At 35.1% G+C, this 21,533-nt stretch overlaps 2 protein-coding genes across 3 annotated transcripts in view; one reads left to right on the forward strand and one right to left on the reverse strand.

Moving 5' to 3' along the window:
- The window catches only part of LOC112467372, a 30,692-nt gene extending 27,175 nt beyond the window's left edge, over window positions 1–3,517 (reverse strand). For both annotated transcript variants that reach the window (XM_025035962.1, XM_025035963.1), the window contains exon 1: window positions 1,698–3,517. In XM_025035962.1, coding sequence (XP_024891730.1) covers window positions 2,011–3,039 — 1,029 coding nt within the window. In that variant the 5' untranslated portion in view covers window positions 3,040–3,517 and the 3' untranslated portion in view covers window positions 1,698–2,010. The remainder of the gene's footprint in view (window positions 1–1,697) is intronic.
- The window catches only part of LOC112467374 (opsin, ultraviolet-sensitive-like), a 65,217-nt gene that overhangs the window by 25,350 nt on the left and 18,334 nt on the right, over window positions 1–21,533 (forward strand). Inside the window, exon 4 of the mRNA XM_025035966.1 lies at window positions 4,734–4,918. Within this exon, the coding sequence (XP_024891734.1) occupies window positions 4,734–4,918 (185 nt within the window). The remainder of the gene's footprint in view (window positions 1–4,733; window positions 4,919–21,533) is intronic.

Below are 21,533 nucleotides of genomic sequence, written 5' to 3' on the forward strand. Positions count from 1 at the left end.
ACATCTTCCCTTATACGTATATTTTAATATAAAAAAAACTATTAAAAAAGAATTATTAAACTGAAAATGAAATCAAATTTAACGATAAATTATTATCGTTACAAATAAAAACAACCGTTCATAAATTTTATAAGTAATCTGTGTATTTTTCTTAACCGTTTTTATTTTTCTCTCTAATAAAATATTTATTAATAAAATAAAACAAAAAAGCAAAAATTTAAGCATCTTTTAACGAACAATAAAATTTTACATTATATATTTTTGTTGCTTCTCTCAGTGAGATACTTTCGTCGGTTTAGTTCCTAAAACTGCATTTACAACAGATATCAGAGATCCAGCTCCTTATGGAAAAATACACTCAACTTTTGGTGTTAACCGTAAAAAAAACACCAAAAAAAACATTAAAGTTGAGTGTGATTTCGGACCTTCAAATAATGGTTAACCATCAAAAATAGTGATTAACCTTTAATTAATGGTTAATCCTTAAAATTGACGGTATAAACCCTAAAAATATAAACCCTCAAATGAAAGCCGTACAGCACCTTTCATTGCATTTTATTTCGTATAAAATATAACGTGTTAAATACGTAATTAATGGTATGAAATATTCAAGTCTCAATACGCATATAATACATAGCAAGTATACTGTGCATATTATATATAATATATATTATATATAATATATGTAATTATAATGTATGAATGTATCAAACACGTATAGCCCAGTAAAATGACTCGAAATTTATCGATTTGGAGAAAATAATACTGACTGAGCTGAAACTTTGTAAACAGGCTTGTTTTAGGGTACTATTTAACATATTAAAAGTCCCCATGTATAGACGCTACGTTGCGGGCAGGGGAGGGTCCAAAAGGTCCAAAAAACCAGTTTTTTGCAAATAACTTGGAAAATATCAACTTTACGGAAATTTATGTAGATATAAAAGTAGCTTACAAAATTCCGCACAATTTCGTTTTTTATTCAAGTTTGTACGACCAAATGGAGCAAAGATAGAATTTTTAAATAAAAGTTGTAAAGAATCTAATTATGAACAATTTCATTTTTTATTCATTTCTCTACGGTCCAAATTCGCCGAGTGTTAAAAAAAATGTTATCATTGATCCATTTGGTCGTACAGACTTGAATAAAAAACGAAATTGTGCGGAATTTTGTGAGCTACAATTTTTATATTCACATAAATTTCCGTAAAGTTGATATTTCCCGAGTTATTTGCGAAAAACTGGTTTTTTGGATCTTTTTTACCCTCCCCCTAGCGTCTACACATGGGGACTTTTAATATGTTAAATAGTACCCTAAAAGCCTGTTAACAAAGTTTCAGCCCAGTGATCATCAGTATTATTTTCTCCAAATTTTGTCATTTTACTGGGCTAGTAGTTGATACATATTTAACAAAATGTAATAAGAAAAGGCGTACCGTAGTAGCGCCATTAACCTCAAAAAATTATTAAACAGACAGTTTTTCAGTCACGTAATCGTAGTTGTTATCTGAGTGTAGAATAATAAACACATTTAAATTATATAGTAAAAAATAATTTAAATTAAATAGTGAGTCAAAGGTAAGTTTTTATTTATAATAGATTTGAATTTCCATACGATTGTATGTAATTGCTGTACAATTAATGTATATTTGATTGGGATGAATGAGTCGGTAAATGTCTATTTCCTCCGTGAAATTAACCTCTCTTAGTTCAGCGTCCAGAACAACTCTTTGTTCGTCATATTTGTTACATCTCAGAATAACATGGTGGATATCCTCGCATTCACAGCCGCATTCACATCTCTCACTGTCAATGTAAATGTAGTTCTTTCTCTTGAGGGAAGCCAGGTTATAATGGTTAGCTCTTAGACGATTGATGAACGTGATAAAGTATCTTTCAACTCTAACCTTCCGAAACCACGGCACGGTCGAATCACGGTCATAGAACGTGTCAAAATAGAAAGTTCCCTTGTATTGAGCGTCACGTACGATCGATATCTGCGTAGACTCCCTCTCATACATCTCTCCTTGCTCGCGCCAGTAAATCCCCCACCGGAACCGTGATGGAGGGGTCAGGCTCCTCCTCCGCCGCCTCCTTAGTCAACCCATCAGCGATCTCGTTACCCAGAATTCCCGCGTGAGCGGGAATCCACGCGAGTACGATCTTCTTATCACAAAGTTTTTCCAGCTTATAAATCAATATTCTCGCTTCAGTCACATACTTGTTCTTGTGTACATTTAAATGGTTATTTCTAATAGATTTAAGAACAGCTTGGCAATCAGACAGGATAATTATTTTGTTTCTATCCCCGTATTTGCGGGTCCATAGCAAGCGAAGAGCTGAGGACACTGCAAAAGCCTCCGCAGTGTAAGAGGAACAGAGGACGGGTAGACTCATCTTGAAAACCTCGGCGTAATCGCAGATAACAATACTTGCTCCTGTAGAACGTGCTGACTCGTTATATGATCCATCCGTGAATAAAATATCTGGGTCCGAACCTAAATAATGTTTATCAATAATCTTTTGAATAAGTGACAGGTCAGAAATCTTTTCTCGCTTTCTCGCAGCACCAATATCAATGTCTACAGTAGGTTTATACGTTTGGGCGTTGTAGGAACCGCTGAAAATAGGATACTTTTCAACGGAGTCAATGAGATGCCTGGTACGTCTTACTTTTCGCCATATTTCCGACAGCAAAGAAAGACGATACGCAGGTTGTCTATATCGTTTGAAATTCTCTCCCTCTAGAAGATGATGTATCTTGTCGCACAATCCGTTGTTGTTGTGAGCAATCGCCTTGTTAACAAAATTAATACCCAACAGCATGGCACGGTCCCTCAGGTGAGTCACTTTTGCCTCCGCCACAATCACATTGTTGGGGGTGGAATTTCTATAACCGAGAGCTGTACGAATGCCCAAAAATTGAGCTCTCTCCAATTTTAACTGTAAGGAGGCCTCTCTAGGGAAAAATACAAAGCTCCCATAATCGATAATAGACCTTACAAGGCTTTTGTATAGCATCAGCGACGTATTTACCTCCATACCTCTGGATACTCCACAGAGATACCTGATAATGGAATTAGCGTTCCTGTATCTGGCGGTCGAAGCTTAACTTGTTGTCGAGCCATATTCCTAGGAACTTTGCACCACAGCAATTGAATACGTCACATCCGTTAATATGTATGCACATCTGTCTATCAATGTATCCGCTCTTGCTGAACTCCACCAGCACCGTCTTTCTCGGCTCTAAATCCAGTCCCATCTCACGGAGACGGTTAGCGATGATGTCAATCGCACATTGGAGCAAGAGTCGGTTTCTTTCGCGATTTGGTCCACGGACGTAGATCCCGATGTCGTCCGCAAATTCAACCGCCTCGACACCCTCCGGCAGATCCGCACAAAGGCCCTGCGTGTATAACGAATACAATACCGGACTCAGGACAGCACCTTGCGGGAGATAAAAAAATATCGTAACTTTTTTGTTATTTTTTTAAAATAATATTTTAGCACAATGTTAGCACAACTTAGCACAACTCAGCACAATCAAAAAAATTGAAAAAAACGAAAAGTGGGGGGCTGACCTAAAAATTATTTTTAAGTTAGCCCCCCACTTTTTGTTTTTTTCAATTTTTTTGATTGTGCTGAGTTGTGCTAAGTTGTGCTAACATTGTGCTAAAATATTATTAAAAAATAATAATAACAAAAAAAGTTACGATAAAAAAATCATTTTTGGATATAATTTATTTTTTTATCGTAACTCTCTGTTATTATTTTTTTAAAATAATATTTTAGCACAATGTTAGCACAACTTAGCACAACTCAGCACAATCGAAAAAATTGAAAAAAATGAAAAGTGGGGGGCTGACCTAAAAATTCGTTTTTTTAAATTTTCTTTCGTATTTTTCATATTATGGTTATAATATTCGAGCACAATATAGCACAAACCTAGTACAATTCAGCACAACCGTGAAAATATGTTAATTCTAAAAGTGGGGGGCTAACTTCTAATAGGTCTACAAAAATGATCTTTTATCATTTTTTCATATCTAGTACATGATTTATACGTATTGCTATACGTATCAGCTATACAGCAACATTTCAAATTTTATGTATCTGCTATCTATCTGAAATATAACATGCTGTGCGGGAAGTAACACCCAAAGAGAGTAAATCCCATATTTGAATGTTCTCAATTTGCTTTCGATAATATATATTATAAGGATTAACCATTAATTAAAAATTAACCATTGGCGGTTCAAAATCACACTCAACTTTTAAGGTTTTTTTTTTTTTTTTTTTTATTACAGTTAACACCAAAAGTTGAGTGTATTTTTCCATAAGGGTTGGTTTATGACTATATCTTTATTATAAAAAATTATAAAAATCACAGTACAAATCTCAATAAATTTATTTTACGCGTCATAAAATACAAAAGTCGATATAACTTACGTGTAAATAATCGCGACGACAAAAAAATATAGATTTAAAGAGATTATCAAATAACTCAACAATTAGTACTATAAACTATCGCCAGACGCGAACATTATTCGATTATGACAGAGTGTTCTAACGTACAGCTGTACCCAAGGTAGGTACAGCACTTTTCCCTACTTACAGGTATAAAACTTAAAAAATAATTCTGGAAACTTTTGAGTACCCCTTTCAATAATTACATACTTTTATTAAATCGCATACATTAAAACAAAATTCAAGTCTTATGTCATTTCTTTTTACAGGCTGCAATAACAATCTGCTTCCTCTTTGTTCTCTCGTGGACTCCGTATGGTGTTCTCGCAATGATTGGTGCTTTTGGAAATAAGGCATTGTTAACTCCCGGTATCACGATGATACCAGCATGCGCGTGCAAATTTGTGGCTTGCCTGGATCCATATGTATATGCCATAAGCCATCCAAGATACAGGTAAATAAAAGTGAAGAATTTTGTTTTTATTTCCTTTTTATCTCAATTATAGGTATTATAAAATATCTGATCTGCTGTTGCAGCTTATAATGATTATAAAGTAAAAAACGATGCTGTGCAGTGCATATTACAGATAGTCAAATTACTACATACTACAATACGATCAGCAATGTTATTGACAAAATGCTAGGAATATAACAAAAATTATTAACAAACTATGATAACAAATTTGATGACAGTAGAAGATAATTTGCAACAGTCTAGTAGATTGGTGACAAAAATTGAATAGAATTTGGGTTCAATTGAGTTTGCACACGGAGTTGGTACGAATGGCGCCTAGAATAAAGTCGAGCTTACGAGTGCTTCTCTAGATTTTCGCAAAATTAGTCCATTCCTGGGCTTTTGTGCCTCTTCTTTTGGCGGTATCGCCTTAGGTTCGGAGAGTGTTACCTCATAGACTTGGAATACTGTTCCCGAGCGGGTTATTACTTGCGTGACGAAAAACTGCGCGTCGTGCCGGCTTCCGCACGGACAGACGGCCATCTTGGCCTTTTTTATCTTGTCCATACTTTTCTCGTGGGACTGTAACTTTTCGGATTTTACTTTGGGCAGTGCGCGGCCCGTCGACAAAGCAACTCTTGCATGTGCTAAAATTGCCCGTGTGGCGGACCAAAACTATCAAGCATCTTCTGCCTAGTGCCTGGTGCAATTGAGTACATTTAAGTGCAATTAAGTGCCTCGTCATTCACGGTCAGGGATCCCCCTTCCCCTCTCTTCCTCTTTGTTCTCTATTCAGTCCTTAGATCATAGATTTCGCCGAGGAGAAAGACCCCCGCTGCAGTGCATGACTCGGTGAGCCAGCGGAAGTGGAGCGGCTCTGGTCTCCCTTATGAACAAGTTACGTGGTACGCATCCCTTGTCCTTTGCTATGGTTCAGGTAAAAGAGGATGATGAAGTACGTTCTAAAGAGCACGCCAAATCTATGTATAATAACCTTTCTATGGCTACGCGTAAAAAAGATAAGAACCTTAAAAGGGTGATAGACAATAGGGATGTTTTTTCCTCATTCTCACCCTCGACTAGTAAGGTTATTAATGCTTTCCTGAAGGATAATAATTCTTCCTCCTGTCCCCCGGTATCTTTTTCCTCTTCGATTTTGATATCGGATGAAATATTAAATAACAGATATTCGGAAAATGATCAGGATTTTTTCTGTGTTCACGTACAGAGGATCTCTGATGTTAGAAGCTTCCTGGATCCGACCATAGTGGGAAAAGCGATTTCCAAATTAATGAGGAGTGATATCTTAGAAATTGAGACTGTGGTCTTTGCCAAAGTTTCTGTATTCCTAAGATAGATATACTGCGAATAATCTTGTTGCCCACTCTCAGTTAAAGTAAAAAAATTTGATTGCATTTTTTCTCCTTTTTTGCACCTTGCTATTATGAGGAATATTCCGTTAGACTTGGAGGATGTGCCGTCGTCAGCTACCAGGTACTCGTGGAAGTCACGAGGAATACAATACACAATACGCGTTGATACATTTTGACCACAGGTTACTTCGGTTTGTTTGACAGGATTCACGATCCTTAGCAACCGGGTTTTTGAAAAAGTCTCCAATAGATGGATGAAGAACCTATATTTGAAATTCAACCACGATGTGGATATAAAGGGAACCGAGTTCGAAGGCAATCTGGCAAATTGACCTTCTGATAAACCTAAAGGTTCAATCACGCCGCGCATTTTTTAGACAAAGATTCCTAGAACTGTAAAGAAGCGCGACTCACCCTTTTCCGCTTGACCAAATATTTGCAGTTAAGCGGAAAAAGGTTGCGTCAGTCGCAACTCCAGGCGCTAGCCGCCTTGAGGAAAGCGCTCAGACGCCGTCTCCAGGCGCTAGACACTCAGCTTCCGACTCTTCGCCAACTCCTAGCGCCAGCCGCTCTGCTTCTGGTGTGTAGACGCCTACTCTCGGCGCCGGTCGCCCTCGTAGATCTTCACCAATCCTCGGCGCGAGTCGCCCAGCACCTGGGGTATCAACTCCACCAAAGAGAAAACGTCCCTTCGAAAATGGGATCTCTACTCCCAGCTCCGGAAGATCAACGCTACCGAACCTGTGGGTCCTTCCTTCCCTCATATCTCCGCTTCCACTATCATCAATCAGGAGAGCCACCGAGGGGACGCAAACAAGTCAGGTGGAGTTTAGGGAGGCGTCAGGATTCGGACAAGTAAACAAGAAATCTGTAGCGACGCAGACGAAGCAACGAAGAGGCCGAGGTTGGAGAAGAAGATTGTAAGACAAAAAACAATTTCAAAAATGTTCCTAATTAAAAATAAATGTTCGAATTTATGAAAATAAAATGATTTAAAAAGAGCAAACTAATTGAAATATATCTTAGCGATTCATTAAGCGGGACTGCGTTACGTCCTAAAGAAGACTATAAAATATTAGAAAATATCCAGAGCCCTTTCAAGGTTCTTCAAGTTCGGAGATTGAATCGTAGGATTCGTGAAACGGTGCAGGATTTTGCAACTGATAGGAGCGACTCAAACTCGAACCCGAGCTTTAAGTTTGTTCTCTCGAAAACAGTAGCAATAACATTTGCTGGTTAGCGCCTTCCGAAGAAGGTAACGATTTATCGTGTCTATCGTGAAATTTTCCCTTACGTCACGCGCGTATCGCAATGTCGAGCTTGCTTTAGATTTGGTCACGTCAAAGCCAGGGTAAGGGAGCTTTGAGATGTGTTAGATGTGGGGATAAATCGCATAGGGATAAAGTACAATGTCTTGCACTAGAACCCTTGTGTATTAATTGTAAGGGTTCTCACTCGGCTGACCATGTTGATTGCCCGGAACTCAAAACTCAAAAGGAAATCAGAATGATAGATGTATTCCGTAACATCACTCTTGCGGATGCATGTGATATTGTCAGGGGCATTATTAATGTCTTGCCTCCAAACTCTTTTTCGGTTGAAGATTTTCCTTTTCTAAAGAATGTTAACCTAAATTTGTCTATACATAAACAACGCTCCTTTGCCCAAGCTTCGGCGGGTTTCACTGTGAAACTTTCACACCCTCCTTTCTCCAGCTAATATGCTATATGTCCCTTCATCTTCATCTTCCTTGACGTCATCTAGAGGCATTTGGCATACCGAAACGGGTGCCTTCAATTAAAAAAGCTAGGAAGATAGTTAGGGCGTCTTCTTCGACTCTGCTTCTCAAAAGGACTTGTCGAGGATGGCTATGGATATAGACAAAGATAGGAAAAAAGCTTTCAATACCTCTTCTCGACCTATACTTGTTAATTCTCCCTTAGCTGACAGTACTCAATTAGGAGTTAATCCCCTGAACATAAATGACTTCTCTCACGAATTTTTAAGCTTCTTGATTACTTTTACAGAGCGGGATTTTCCGATATTTAGCTCATTAGGTGTTGCCCATAAGGCTTCTCTTCTCTCTGATTCGCTTAAAAGAATCTCTTTCAATAAAGAAACGAACTCCTCTACTCCTCAACTGCCAAACTTGCTAGATGATTCACCGTGAACCAAAAATATTTCAATAGAACTTGCACATGGCCTGCTAAGCAAAAATGATTCTTTACTTGGGGTTATAGAGGACTTTGACATTCTGCTCTTTTCTGAGACTTGGTTGACTTTGAATCGCTCTATTTTGTTTAAGAATTGTAATATTTTAAAGTTCGATAGTCCCTCTTCTAAATCAGGGGGCTTGCTCATTGCAATTAAAAAACACTTGCTACATTTGCTATGTAGTTGAAAGGGATATCTTCTTCTTGCAGCTCTCTTTAAAAACGCTTGCCGTTAGGATTTCTACTACGGTGGGCGAAATCCTGATTGTTTCAATATATCGACATCCGGAACAGTCTCCTCATTATTTGTAGTTTTACTTTGTCACATTTTGTCAAAGTTAAGTTTATCTGTCCATTTTTGGGTCAAAACATTTAAGTTATTTACCCGGAATTTGGACCAGATTGCGTGATTAATCCAGTCCGAAAAGATATCAAATTTTATATGTTTTAAACCGAGGATTTGATTTGTTTATTAAATTAAAATTTGAAAAATCAACTATTAAATTCAAAGGAATTAGTTTATATGGAATTAAAGTTTGAGTTTTATTGTTTTGAATTTCGGTTTCTAATTTCTTTAATTTGAATAGGAATGGAAAAGGATCTCAGTTTGATTGTATAGGTTGTTTACTCTGACATTTAATTTTTTTTTAGTTGAAATGTTTTCCCCCTTTTCTGGGCATGGATGAGGATAAAGAGAAATCTTGTTGCCACACTCTTTGGCAGCGACAAGAATATCTGGAAATTACTGTTGCCACGCTTTTTGGCAGCGACAGTTAAGGATAAAAGTTGAGAAATATAAAGATATTATTACGGTTAAATTAGTTTTGAGAATTGAAATTAAAATTACCTTTATTCAGGGAGAACACGTTTACAACTGTTGTTTAAAATCTGGTTTAATATGATTTAATTCTTTATTTACAATTGTAGTTAAAATCCTGATTTAAAGAAAGTATTAATTCCTGATTCAAGAGGAATTTTGTTAAAATTAAAGAGTACAGTCGACACTCCTTATTCGCGGATTTGCTATTCGCAGTCAGCATATTTGTGACCACATTTCTTTATCCGCGGATAGATATTTCAATATTTGCGGATGTAAATAATCATCGAAGAAGATTTATCATACTTTACAATAAACTTTAGAAAAACAATTTTAATTTAAAGTCCTATACGAAGAGTTTCCACATCATGCCTATGTCTACTTTAAACAATTTATTTGTAAACAATTAATTTACTTTATTTATGTTTTTTATTAACTTAGCACATATTATTTATTTTTCTGTCTTTTTTTTAACCTTATTTAATCTTTGATGACGTCTTTCGGATTCAGTTATTTATTGTAACGTTAAGCTTTTATTTTGTACATTGACGCACAATTTATTTTTCTCTATTTTCTCGTACTTTAGCTTCTTGGTTGCATTGAGTGAGTAAATTTGTATTCTACATCTACATTATTTGACATTAGTCATTGCATAGTTTTCATCAAGGAATCATTGGACGCATTGAAAACTTTAAATTCGTGCTGGAAGAAACTGTGGCCAGCTTGGAGTCGGGGCATGAACATCTTTCGATTGATACTACACAGACCATGCAAGACATTACAGAAATTGCCAACAGCATTGGAAAGGAAGGTTTCAAAGAATTGGAAATTAATGACATTGAAGAATTATTACAGTCATATGAAGATCTTACAGAAGCTGAATTAGAAGAAATTTTGACAGAGAAAATTCAGTTGATGGAGGTTGATGAAGATGCATCGACGTTAAGTTCAGAGAAACCAGAGTTTGATATAAAAACACCGGCTGTAGGAATCAAGCTTTCTCACGATCTTTGTGAATTCTTTATAGGCAACGATCCGTCTATGGAAAAAAGTCTTATTTTTAAAAGGAAAATAGAGGAGGCAATGGATGATTACACGAATCAATTTAAAAAACTGCAACCAAGCAGACCAAGATAACTACATTTTTCAAGCTAATTCACAACTAAAATTTATTAAAATTATATTCAATACATAAATTCATTACATACATTGCATATTATTATTTTAAATAAAAAAAATAATCTTGTCTCTTAGATTTTTTGTTTAATTTAATTTTTCTTGGAACGTATCTCATGTACTACCACACATTTAACTACTCCATATTCGCGGATTCCGTATTCGCGGCAGTTGTCGGGAACGTAACCCCCGCGAATAAGGAGTGTCGACTATATGTATAAGTCAAAACTTTGATCGTAATTAGCTGTAAAAACTATCGGCAGATTAACTTATGAGCACAGGAAAATAACTCTCTGTACAATGATTTTCGCTATTTATATCCAAGTGCTAGAACCCACTGCAAGTTTCTCACCACTTTTTTGTATCCTAAAGAAGAAGGAAGGTCTTATTTCTGAATGTAATTCTATGCTCCTGCAATCCGCGGCCTAGGAACTGTCTCCTCCTGATCAGAAATCGGATAATTAATCAATATCTAATAATTGATATCTTTCTTTTACATTCCTGGCTATTTTAAGACTGACAATGAGTTAAATTTTGCTCGCATGTAACCTCTTGAATTTTTGTGAATAGAAACAATGTAGCGGTATTATTCTTATTAGGGATTTCAACGTTTATTATAGGGCCTGGGGTTTGGAAATTTTGGATGGTGATGGGAAAGGCACTTCTTGAAATCACCCGTAAAAAATTTTTAGTCCCGTTAAATGACGGATGGCCCACTTTTATTTCGCGTCCCAATTAAAATAAATCTGTTATCGACTTGACGTTACGTCCAATCTTTTCCCACTCTGTTTATGAAGACTTTCTGAGGACAATTTCAATAGCAATCACATCCCAGCTATTATCACAGTGAATTCTACAGTCAAAGCCATTTCAATAACAGTTTTTCAATCACAAATTAAATTTTGCGGGAATGGTTTGGAAAAAGTTCTTGTCCAGTATCTTTCCTCAGCTTAAATCGATTGTTTGTGACCAGATTCTTGATGCTGTGCAGAAATATGAAAAATTTATCTTATTTGTAAAAAAGAATTTATCTACAGCTTTATCCCCAGCAGGAGTCCTACTAAAAAAAGAGAACCAAAATATAATCCCCCTCCTACTCCATAGTGGGAAAAGCAATGTGCTAAAGAAATTTCAGACAGGAAAAAGGCCTTGGATAATTATCGCTGTAACCCCTTTTTCCAGAACTACTTGGAATTAAAGAGATTTGAGGCGTTTGCCAAAAGAATTTTGAAGGAGCTCAAAAGGAAGGGCTGGTCCAGCTATTGCGAATCACTTACTCCTCGCACCTCCATTACTTATTTGTGGAACATGGTTAAAAGATTCAAGAACCGCCACTTGAATCTATTTCATTCATCTCTATCGTCCAACTATATGATTGACGAAGCATTGGTCAACGAGATTAATGCTCTGTGTCCTCCTACTGTTTGCACCCAGTAAATTTTGAGTCGGAAGTATTTTCCGAGAATAATTTATACGAAATATTTGACCAACCATTTAACGAACGTGAATTCGATCATGTCATACATGTTGCAAAAAAGCGGTCCTCCCCAGATTTGGACCAGATTATCGAATCTTAGCTGGTCTCTCATCGGAATATCGCTCTTTGCTCCTATCTATACTTAATGACATTTTTACAAATGGTCTATTTCCTAAAGACTAACATAATTCTCTAATTTTTGTGATACCTAAAAGTACTCCAGGAAAATATGGACCCATATATATCTCTCATGTCTTTGTTAGTCCTACCGATTATTACAGCGTATACTGAATACACGCAATGTATTTTGTAAATTCAAAAATCTAACCTAAGTGGTAGCTTTATATCTTTTTCACAAAATTATATTACCTAACTTAACTCAAGTAACATGTATTTCAAAAAAAAGATGTGAAATTTTTAAGATCTTTATTTTCTTCTTCACAAAATTATATTACCTAACTTAACTCAAATGACATGTATTTCAAAAAAGATGTAAAATCTTTAAATTAAATTGCGCCAATTGTAAAGAGAATATGTATATTGCTTTGAAAAATAATTGTTATGCAATTACTTTAAAGAAATAAAACCTAAGTGGTGTCTTCGTATTCCTATTCAAAGGTCTTCCTATTTTAACCCAAGTGGTAATAGCTTCTTAATTCTTTTTAACAAATTTTTAATATTACAAAGATTCATTTTAATTACAAAGAATTAAAGAAGTAACAGTACAAAATAAAAATATTTAATTAAAACAAAATAAATAAATTTTTCTTGTAAAAAAACTGCGTGCGGGAAAATCTCATTCCTGCACGGCCTCGAGTGAGGAATCTCTCGCGCGTGCGGAATCACCCATCCGTCGCACAGATGACGCGCGCGCAATAGGCCACTTTCCATGCACTTTGTAATATAAAATAGGGTGTGTAATAAAATAGGGTGATTGCACTCGCCTTCGGCGCGTGCGTCTACTCCGCACTCGTGTCCAATTCTCAACTTCCTGCACTTGTTACACAAATAACTATTGTGAAGAAGAAAATAAAGATCTTAAAGATTTTACATTTTTTTTTTTTTGAAATACATGTCACATGAGTTAAGTTAGATAATATAATTTTGTGAAAAAGATATAAAGCTACCACTTAAGTTAGATTTTTGAATTTACAAAATACATTGCGTGTACTTGGCACTTTTTTGTACTTTTTTTGAAAAAAGTAATTTTGTACTGATATCACCTATTTTGTAGTGTTAAGCAAGGATTTGCAAAACATTATTTTTTATTTTTTAATTATTCACAAAATTAGCAATAACAACAAATACATAAAAATTAATAATATTTAAGTAAAAGTAAATTATACATTTCTCACAAAAATTGAAGGAACACCAAATTTATCTTTAAAAATAGGCAAAATTCAAGCAGCTGTAACTTTGTTAAAAATAAATAAAATTTAAATTTCAAGCTTAAAATCTCTACTTTCGAAAGGTTACTATTATTTTTTAGTTTCTGTAAGTTTAGTAACTTTTGCATATAGAAAACTACGAGCTGGACAAAATAGAATTTTTCTCTCACTTTGTAGGTCTGTTACGTGCAAAAAAAATCTGCAAAAATTTTCAACTTCCTAATGTGAAAGCTTGAAGTTTTCCTTCCAAAATCTTCTTTTAAAAATGTTTCTACGTGCAGCGTTGTTGTTCTGTACAATTGTTCTCTGGGTCAAAATGAAAAAGATAAAAATCGCTAATTTTTACATTATTTTCACCAATTTGTATCACATCTACGTTATTTAAAAAAATTTGGCAATTATACCGTTTAATAAAGCAAAGTTTTAGCTTTAAGAATCTGTTTTTTGAATTGCAATACGATGATTTCTAAGGGAGTTATGAGCAATCAAAGTTAAAAAGCTTATTTCTCGTTCAATCCGTGATAAATTAGTAACAAAAAATTGTAGAAACATTTATAAAAAAAAATTTTGCAAGAAAAACTTTTAGTTTTCACGTTAAAAAGTTGAAAATTTTCGCGGATTTTTTTTGTGAACATGACAGGCCCACAAAGTGAAAGAAAAATTTTCTATTTTGTCCAGCTCGTAGTATTTTATATATAAAACTTACCAAACTCACAGAAACTAAAAAATAATAGTAACTTTTTGAAAGTAGAAATTTCAAGCTTTAAAATCCTTTTTTTAAATTTAAATTTTGTTCATTTTTAACAAAGTTACAGTTGCTTGAATTTTGCCTATTTTTAAAGATAAATTTAGTATTCCTTTAATTTTTGTGAGAAGTATAGATTACTTAAAGAATTGGTAATTCTTCAGAGAAAAATATCTAGTTTGTGAAAGTTAGTATTTAGGTAAATATAAATTAATTTTTTTTGTAAACTGGTAATAATTAGTAAAAATAAATTTTTTATTATTAAAATAACTAATAGATAGTTTATAACAAATAAATAACTATTTATTTGAAAATTAATAATTAGTGAAAAATAATTATTAATTTTTTCAATAATAAATAAATAATCTCAAATAAATTACTTATTAATCAAATATATACAGTATTTATGAGTACATCTGGATTAATTCGAAAGCTTAGTCTCCATCTTTTGAAACATAAAATAATCTTATGCCACGACAGTGAAGTGCGGAATACAAGTTACTGAAAAAAATGTTCAAAAGACGAATCTTTAAATGAATTAGCAACCTTTAAATAATTTGTAAAGATAACACGAGATGTTAAATAAAATGCACCATATAACAATAACTTCTAAAGTAACAAGTTTAATCTACGGTGACCTAAATTTAAATGTGAAAAGAAATTAAATTATTTCAATGTATTCTCAAATCGTCCCCAATCAGAAATAGATATTAGTCACGTAAAAACAAATTTCCTAATTCGTCTGAGTTATTCGATACAAATGTTCTAGTTTAAATGTGATACTACTTTGTAAAATGTTAAGTTATTGTTTTCCCTACTCTATGATCAATGTAGCAATTTTTATAAATTTTTTTTTTTCTAAATATAAATATTCTTCACAATCGGAAAACAATTTTACAACATGAGTAAAAAACAAAGTCAAAAAGTGAAATAATCAATTTTGACGCGATTAAAGGGGATCATCAATAGCGATTGTATTAAACTCTAATCCATACTGACTAAGAATCGTGGATTATGCGTGAAAATTGTAGAGTTTCTTGACAACTCTTATGTACAGATGGATTCAAGTGTTTCTAGCTTCATCTGGTCCCATGCTACTTGTTCAGCATGTCCGTTCATTACCAGTTCTTCAGTAAGAGAAATTAGCTTAAAAAAATTTCAATTAATTTCAATTAATTTGCGCTTCTGCAAAAAGATTTGTGAAGATTGGATAATAATAACTACTTACCCTATAATTTTGTATCATAAAATAAATATTTGCATAAATATTAGTTTGAATGCGACCTTCAATCTGAGCTTGAGCAGCAACTCCTTTTGAGGAACAATTTTGTACCACATTGTAAGCTTCTGTCGACCATTTACCTGCAAAGGAGTAACATCAAAGTATAATTACATATCCAAAGATAAATAATTTTGAGTAGAGATGTATAATCTGGAATAATAGTACCTATAACGTCAATATATAGTTACCGTTCTTTGGCTGAATATTTGCGAAAAAGATTTCGATGGCTTGGAAGGGTAGGCTCAAATAATTATATATAAATAGCCTACATTACGAATTACTAAACTGCCAGTAACCACCGTGATCGAGTAATCGAACTACGCTTCTCTCTCCCGATGGACGTTCAATGCATCTTCTAATCTATTTGTCGCTCCAATATACAGCCACGTAATCATCCTCTACAAAGTAAAAATGTATTGTATAATCAGAATATCCTGATTTCATTTTATTCAACGTGTTAAGATTATATCACTTACTGTTCAATACATCTGGAACTGGCAGCAATTCATTGTTATACCAACCAATACATCATGCTGTTTTCCAAATTTTGCAAAAGGAGAAATGATGAATGAATCGGAAGCTGAACGAAGAGCCAATTTGGTTTGACAGTGTGAGAGATATTAATGTCATTATTAACACTCTCAACCAGGGACAGGGGCCATTGAATCGGGACATTATACACAACTTCTTCGATCATCTCGACTATTGTCGCGATATATATATTCACGCCAAACTGCATATATAACATCGTGTTATTTTTACATTTAGGAAAATTATTTCATATTAACTCAATAGGCGTTAAATTGCATACATAAGTGAATCTCGCGTTTTATGTAAAATAAGAAACCGGTAATCTAACCTATACTACGTTTACACGAGCGTTACTTAATTCTGTAGTAACTTACGAACGATACGATAATTCCTCCGCATAAACGGGAGATTTTATAGTAACTACAATGATATCGTTCGTCTAAGTTATTACAGAAGTAATACTCACGTAAACGTAAACTACTATAATTCCTGTCACATGCACTTACAATTAGTTGCGTTAAAAGAGTCACGGTGCGGTCTCGCTTCGCGTCGTATAATAATAGGATAATTACATGTAAATAAATAAAACAATTACCTTGAATCAGAAAAAATAGTAATCGTTGCGTCGCGTAAAGAGTCATCACGGTCGGTATCGCTCCGCGCGTACTTGACGCAAGACCGGCGAGACACTACCGTGTTAGGTTAGGTTAACTGACTGTCTGTGACAGCGCGCTGATCCAAACGCACTGTCTGCACTACACTGCACTGCACTGCACTGCGATACTAACGCCGCCAGCCGCCAGTGTCGAAAAAGTGAAAGTGACATTTCTGATTATATATATGTCATATAAGACGTCGGCGTTAGGAGAAGTATCTTAATATAAAATTTTCGCATTTTGACTTTGCGTCGCAATATCTCCGCTCGTAGGGCACGTAGCGGAATATTATAAGAGAACCCCCCCCCTAATTTGACCCTAAGCTATCGATCAAGCCTACTTAGAACTTGATCCGTTCACTCGTTATCGAGATCTCAACATCTCGAGTACTGTAGCAACCTGTCGCGTCGCGTAAAAGAGTCACGGTCGGTCTCGCTCCGCATATACTTGACACTACCGTGTCTCTTGATAAAGAACGAACAAGGGTGAAATACTTGTGAAACAACTCTTTATTCGGACCTTAGTACATAAGTCGCGAGAAAGGAAGCAAAAGCTATGGCATACGTTATTAGAATTAAAGAAAGGAAATTTGAAAGAACAGTGCTGCCAAAACTAGAAGGTCACTAGAGTGAATTGAATGCCATATCGCCATATCGCGCCAATGTACATAACTAAAAAAAAGAAACTTTTAATTTATGTTGATTACATATAACTCTAACATCTTGTGCGTTAAAGCTACTCGAAAAGCTCATTTAATTATGCCTCAATTAGTGGGTTGAAAAACATCACAAACTGCCCAACACCCAATTTGGTTTTTGTAAGTTTAAATCTTGTCAGGACAATCTGTCTATACTCACTACTGAAGTTCATACTAGGGTAAATATTTACAAAAACACCTCACTCGCCAATGACCTTGACCTTGACATATGTTGTCAAGGTCACCCTTCTGAGTGATCTTCAGAAGGTTTTAGTCGGCGGTCGTTTTTTATTAAAAAGTTATTAAAGTTTGAAAAATATAGCAGTTATTTTGAGTATTGAAAGGTATAAACGACTAATATATGTGGAAATAGTACATGTATGAGCAAAGAAAAGTTATTTAAAGCAGTGAATCGTAAATATATTGAAATCTTTTTGCTTTAATAATACAATATACATTGCAATTATTCAATTAAAGGTTTAAAGCAGATAATAGCTTATATTTTTGGATAGTTCCTCTGTGGAAGGCCCCACTATCGTTAAACTAGACACATAGTGTATCTTCAAAGTACGTGCCTGGGCTTTCTTGTTGTGCTCTGCTGCACATAGTGGTGTGGACTTTTCACGCAAAGCGAGGGCCACCCCACACCATCATGTGCAGCAGAGCACAACAAGAAAGCCCACGCATGTATGGCGGAACTTACTGCCTCCACGCATATACTTTTCACGAGAAACGAGGTGCCACATGGGTTTACGACTTTTCACGCGTGAAAAGTCCACGCTGAAGACACCCCCGCCGCCCCTTCGGTGTGTGTGTGTGTGTGTGTGTGTGTGTGTGTGTGCGCGCGTGCGTGTACTATTGTTGAATAATTTTTACAAAGCAAAAACTTTAATGCTTCGTAACTTTTGAACGGATCGTGACCGCCATTTTTTTCAAGGTCAAAGTGACTCAGGGTCGTGACCTTTACAACATATATATGTCAAGGTCATTGGCGAGTGGGGTGTTTGTAAATAATTACCTATACTAGTTATATCTTTGGTCATATGCCACTGCATGTTTGTTTTTAGACTTGTCTAATGCATTTGACAATGTTCTTCCAAACCGCCTCGTACATAAACTCAAAAAAATGGGTCTTCCACTAAAAGTTGTAAATTTGTGTATAATCTTACACACTTTCGCAGACATAAGATGGTTCACAACGGAAAATGTATAGGTACGTTCTATACGTACAAGGTGTTCTTCAGGGGTCGATTTTAAGCCCGACATTGTTTAGTATTTATATTGCCGACCTCTTAAAAAACTTAAGCACGGACTGTCAGATTGTGCAGTTTGCGGATGATATTGCCATCTTTATTTCAGCTTCTAGGATAGAAGATGCTTTAATTAAGCTCGAAAAGGCAGCGAACAGAATCTGCAGATTTTTGCATAATCTGAGTCTGACGGTTTCCCTTTCTAAATTTTCTTTTGTCATATTTTTTTACTCCTAGTAAATTTACAATCTTTGGAGACATTAAGTAAATTGTTTTAAAGAAAAAAATAAACGTGCAGATACATTCCCAGAGGAATGTATCCTTAATATTGTCGAGAACAAATCTGACGGTTGTTGTTTGATCAATCCGGCTCGTTACTAAGGACGCTTCGCGACTCTCTCTTATACCGGGCGTCTCGCTCGAGCTCAGCGCGGATGCAACAATATTAACAATTGCGTCTTTTATCTACTGGGTTTGAAAGAAATATTAACTAGTGTTGGATCTGTTAATTGAGTCCAATGGTTTATACTTCCTCAGTTTTTTTTGTCCAGTTTTTTGTTCAAAAGCCTATTTGCTAGCTGATTTGGATGAGAGTCCAGTTGGTCGACATACTCTGTGGCGTATCTTGTTATTACCTCCTTTACAGTTTCGATATTTAAATCCCAACGAATAATTTCAGTTGTGACAAATCAGGGGGCATTCACTAGTGTTTTTAGTAATTTAGATTGAAACCTTCCCAGAATTTTGATATTTGAGTTTGAAGCTGATCCACATAATTGGATACCATATTTCCAAATTGGCTTCAGAATAGCTTTGTATAGTAAAGTTTTGTTGTAGAGCGAAAGTTTGGAGTCTCGAGCAAACAGCCAGTTCAGTTTTCTTTTATTCCATATGTGCGTTTTCCAGGTCGATCTGCGATCCAAGTGAATTCTTAAGTATTTTGCCGAAAGAGCTTGTGGTATTTCCTTTTTATTTATTTTAACTGGTGGGCATGTTTCTTTGTTTAGAGTAAAAGTGACTTGAACTGATTTTAGTTCATTAAGTTTAATACGCCAGATTTTGAACCATTCTACTATTCTGTCAATAGATTCTTGTAGATTTCTTGATGCTACTTTTGGATCTTTGTGAGAGGCAAGGACAGTTGTATCGTCAGCGTACATTCCTGTAGTTGTGAGTTGTTGGAAAATCTGCTGTAAAAAGAAGATACAACAGGGGACCAAAGATGCTGCCTTGTGGGACACCCGCGTTTATAAGCTGCAAGTCCGAGAGTTCCTTTTAGTATTTTATGGTGAACTGTCTTTCCGACAGATATGATTTTAGAAGTTGGTAGAAGTTAGGAGAAAGTCATTTTTTAATTTTATATAAAAGTCCCAGATGCCAAACCTTATCAAATACTTGAGCTATATTCAAGAACATTGCAGCACAATACGATTTGTCTTCTAAGGTTTTTCTGATTTTCCTTGCAATTCGGTGTATTTGCTCTATTGTTCCATGTTGCTCCCAGAATTCAAATTGATGATCTGGGATGATTTTTTGGGACTCTACGATTGTTTTGATTTTTTTGTAAATAAGTTTTTCTAGAAATTTTGATAAAACAGGCAGCAAACTTATAGGCTTATACGATGTAATCTCTACGGGGTTCTTTCCTGGCTTTGGAATTAAAATTATTTGTGCCAGTTTTCATTGAACTGAGAAATGTCCCAGTCTCAAAATGGCATTGTATATAATAGTTATGAGTCTGATTGCTTTTAGAGGCAGCTCTTTTAATAATTTGCCGGTTATTAAATCATAACCCGGTGCTTTGTTTGGTTTTAACTCATTAAGTATTATATTTTGTACTTCGTTTATTTTTATTCTTCTAATGGGCGCTTCTACTTGGAGTGGCATCTCAAGATATTTCAAGATCTCTAACTTTTTCTTTTGCTGTTGGAGAGTTTTATAAAGTTGGTTCGGAAACCTTTTTAAAATGTTCAGCAAATAACTTTTCCATATTAGTTCTTGCCCAATTACCGTTTTTTTTTGTATAGGTGGAAGATGGAATTGCTTCTTGAGGTCTTTTGATGATTTTTCTAGTCAATTTTCATAGCAAATAATCTGAGGATTTAGTAGGTGCAAGAAATTCTTCTATAGCTTTGTTTTGTACACTTTTTATTAGTTCTTTTGGTAAATCTGAAGGAGAGCTTCCTCCTCACCGATTTCGCTGAATTTAGGCTTAATCGACGCGTTTTTGCACAAAACGAACGAATCTGGCAGAAAAAAGCCCCGCTCTGCTCCGCGAAACGAGATATTAACTGTTAAAATTGACGACTATCAGGTTATGAGAGCTGTCATACCGACGCGATGTAGATGTAGCGACTACGGACATGCTCCGCGACCACATGCGCGCATGTCCCGTGGTCACGTGATGTACTTGAGCGCTCAACCTCAATGACATATTATATATTGTTCTGTGCAATTCCAAAATATTTATAATGCCATATTCACAGTAGAGCAATTATATAGTCTTCCGTGGCTACTGGTTCAGGATGTTGTTGGCGATGCAAAAACATGGCCCAAATTCATCCAAAAAATGTTTTGGGATAAAAATCTAAAAGATCACAATAGAATGATCCTTGTCAATTTTTCATATCTAAATGCAGTATCCGAAAATTTGTTGCACGATATAGTAACTTTTACGTTGAAAAATGCGTATACAGCGGAAAGGAAGCACAATATTAAGGATAGATTTAGCTATTTAAATCACGAGGTAATTGTTTTAATTTCAATTGATATATATATCAAATAAGTATTAATTATGTTTTTTATAATTTGTAGCAATTCGGACATATTCGACGCAGCCGTGTATACAGTTATCACGTTTATTTTAAGGAAATGTTAGATCTCAACTTTAATCCAATTAATAAATAATAAAATTTAATATATTGTTTTCAAGTTTGTGGTTTTGATTACAACAGAGAATATTTTGGAACACAAATTATTTCTGTTACAGATATTAAGCGTTGAAGTTAAC

The sequence above is a fragment of the Temnothorax curvispinosus genome, unplaced genomic scaffold (assembly GCF_003070985.1).
Source record: "Temnothorax curvispinosus isolate PA1 unplaced genomic scaffold, ASM307098v1 QBEX01017208.1, whole genome shotgun sequence".
Classification (NCBI taxonomy): domain Eukaryota; kingdom Metazoa; phylum Arthropoda; class Insecta; order Hymenoptera; family Formicidae; genus Temnothorax; species Temnothorax curvispinosus.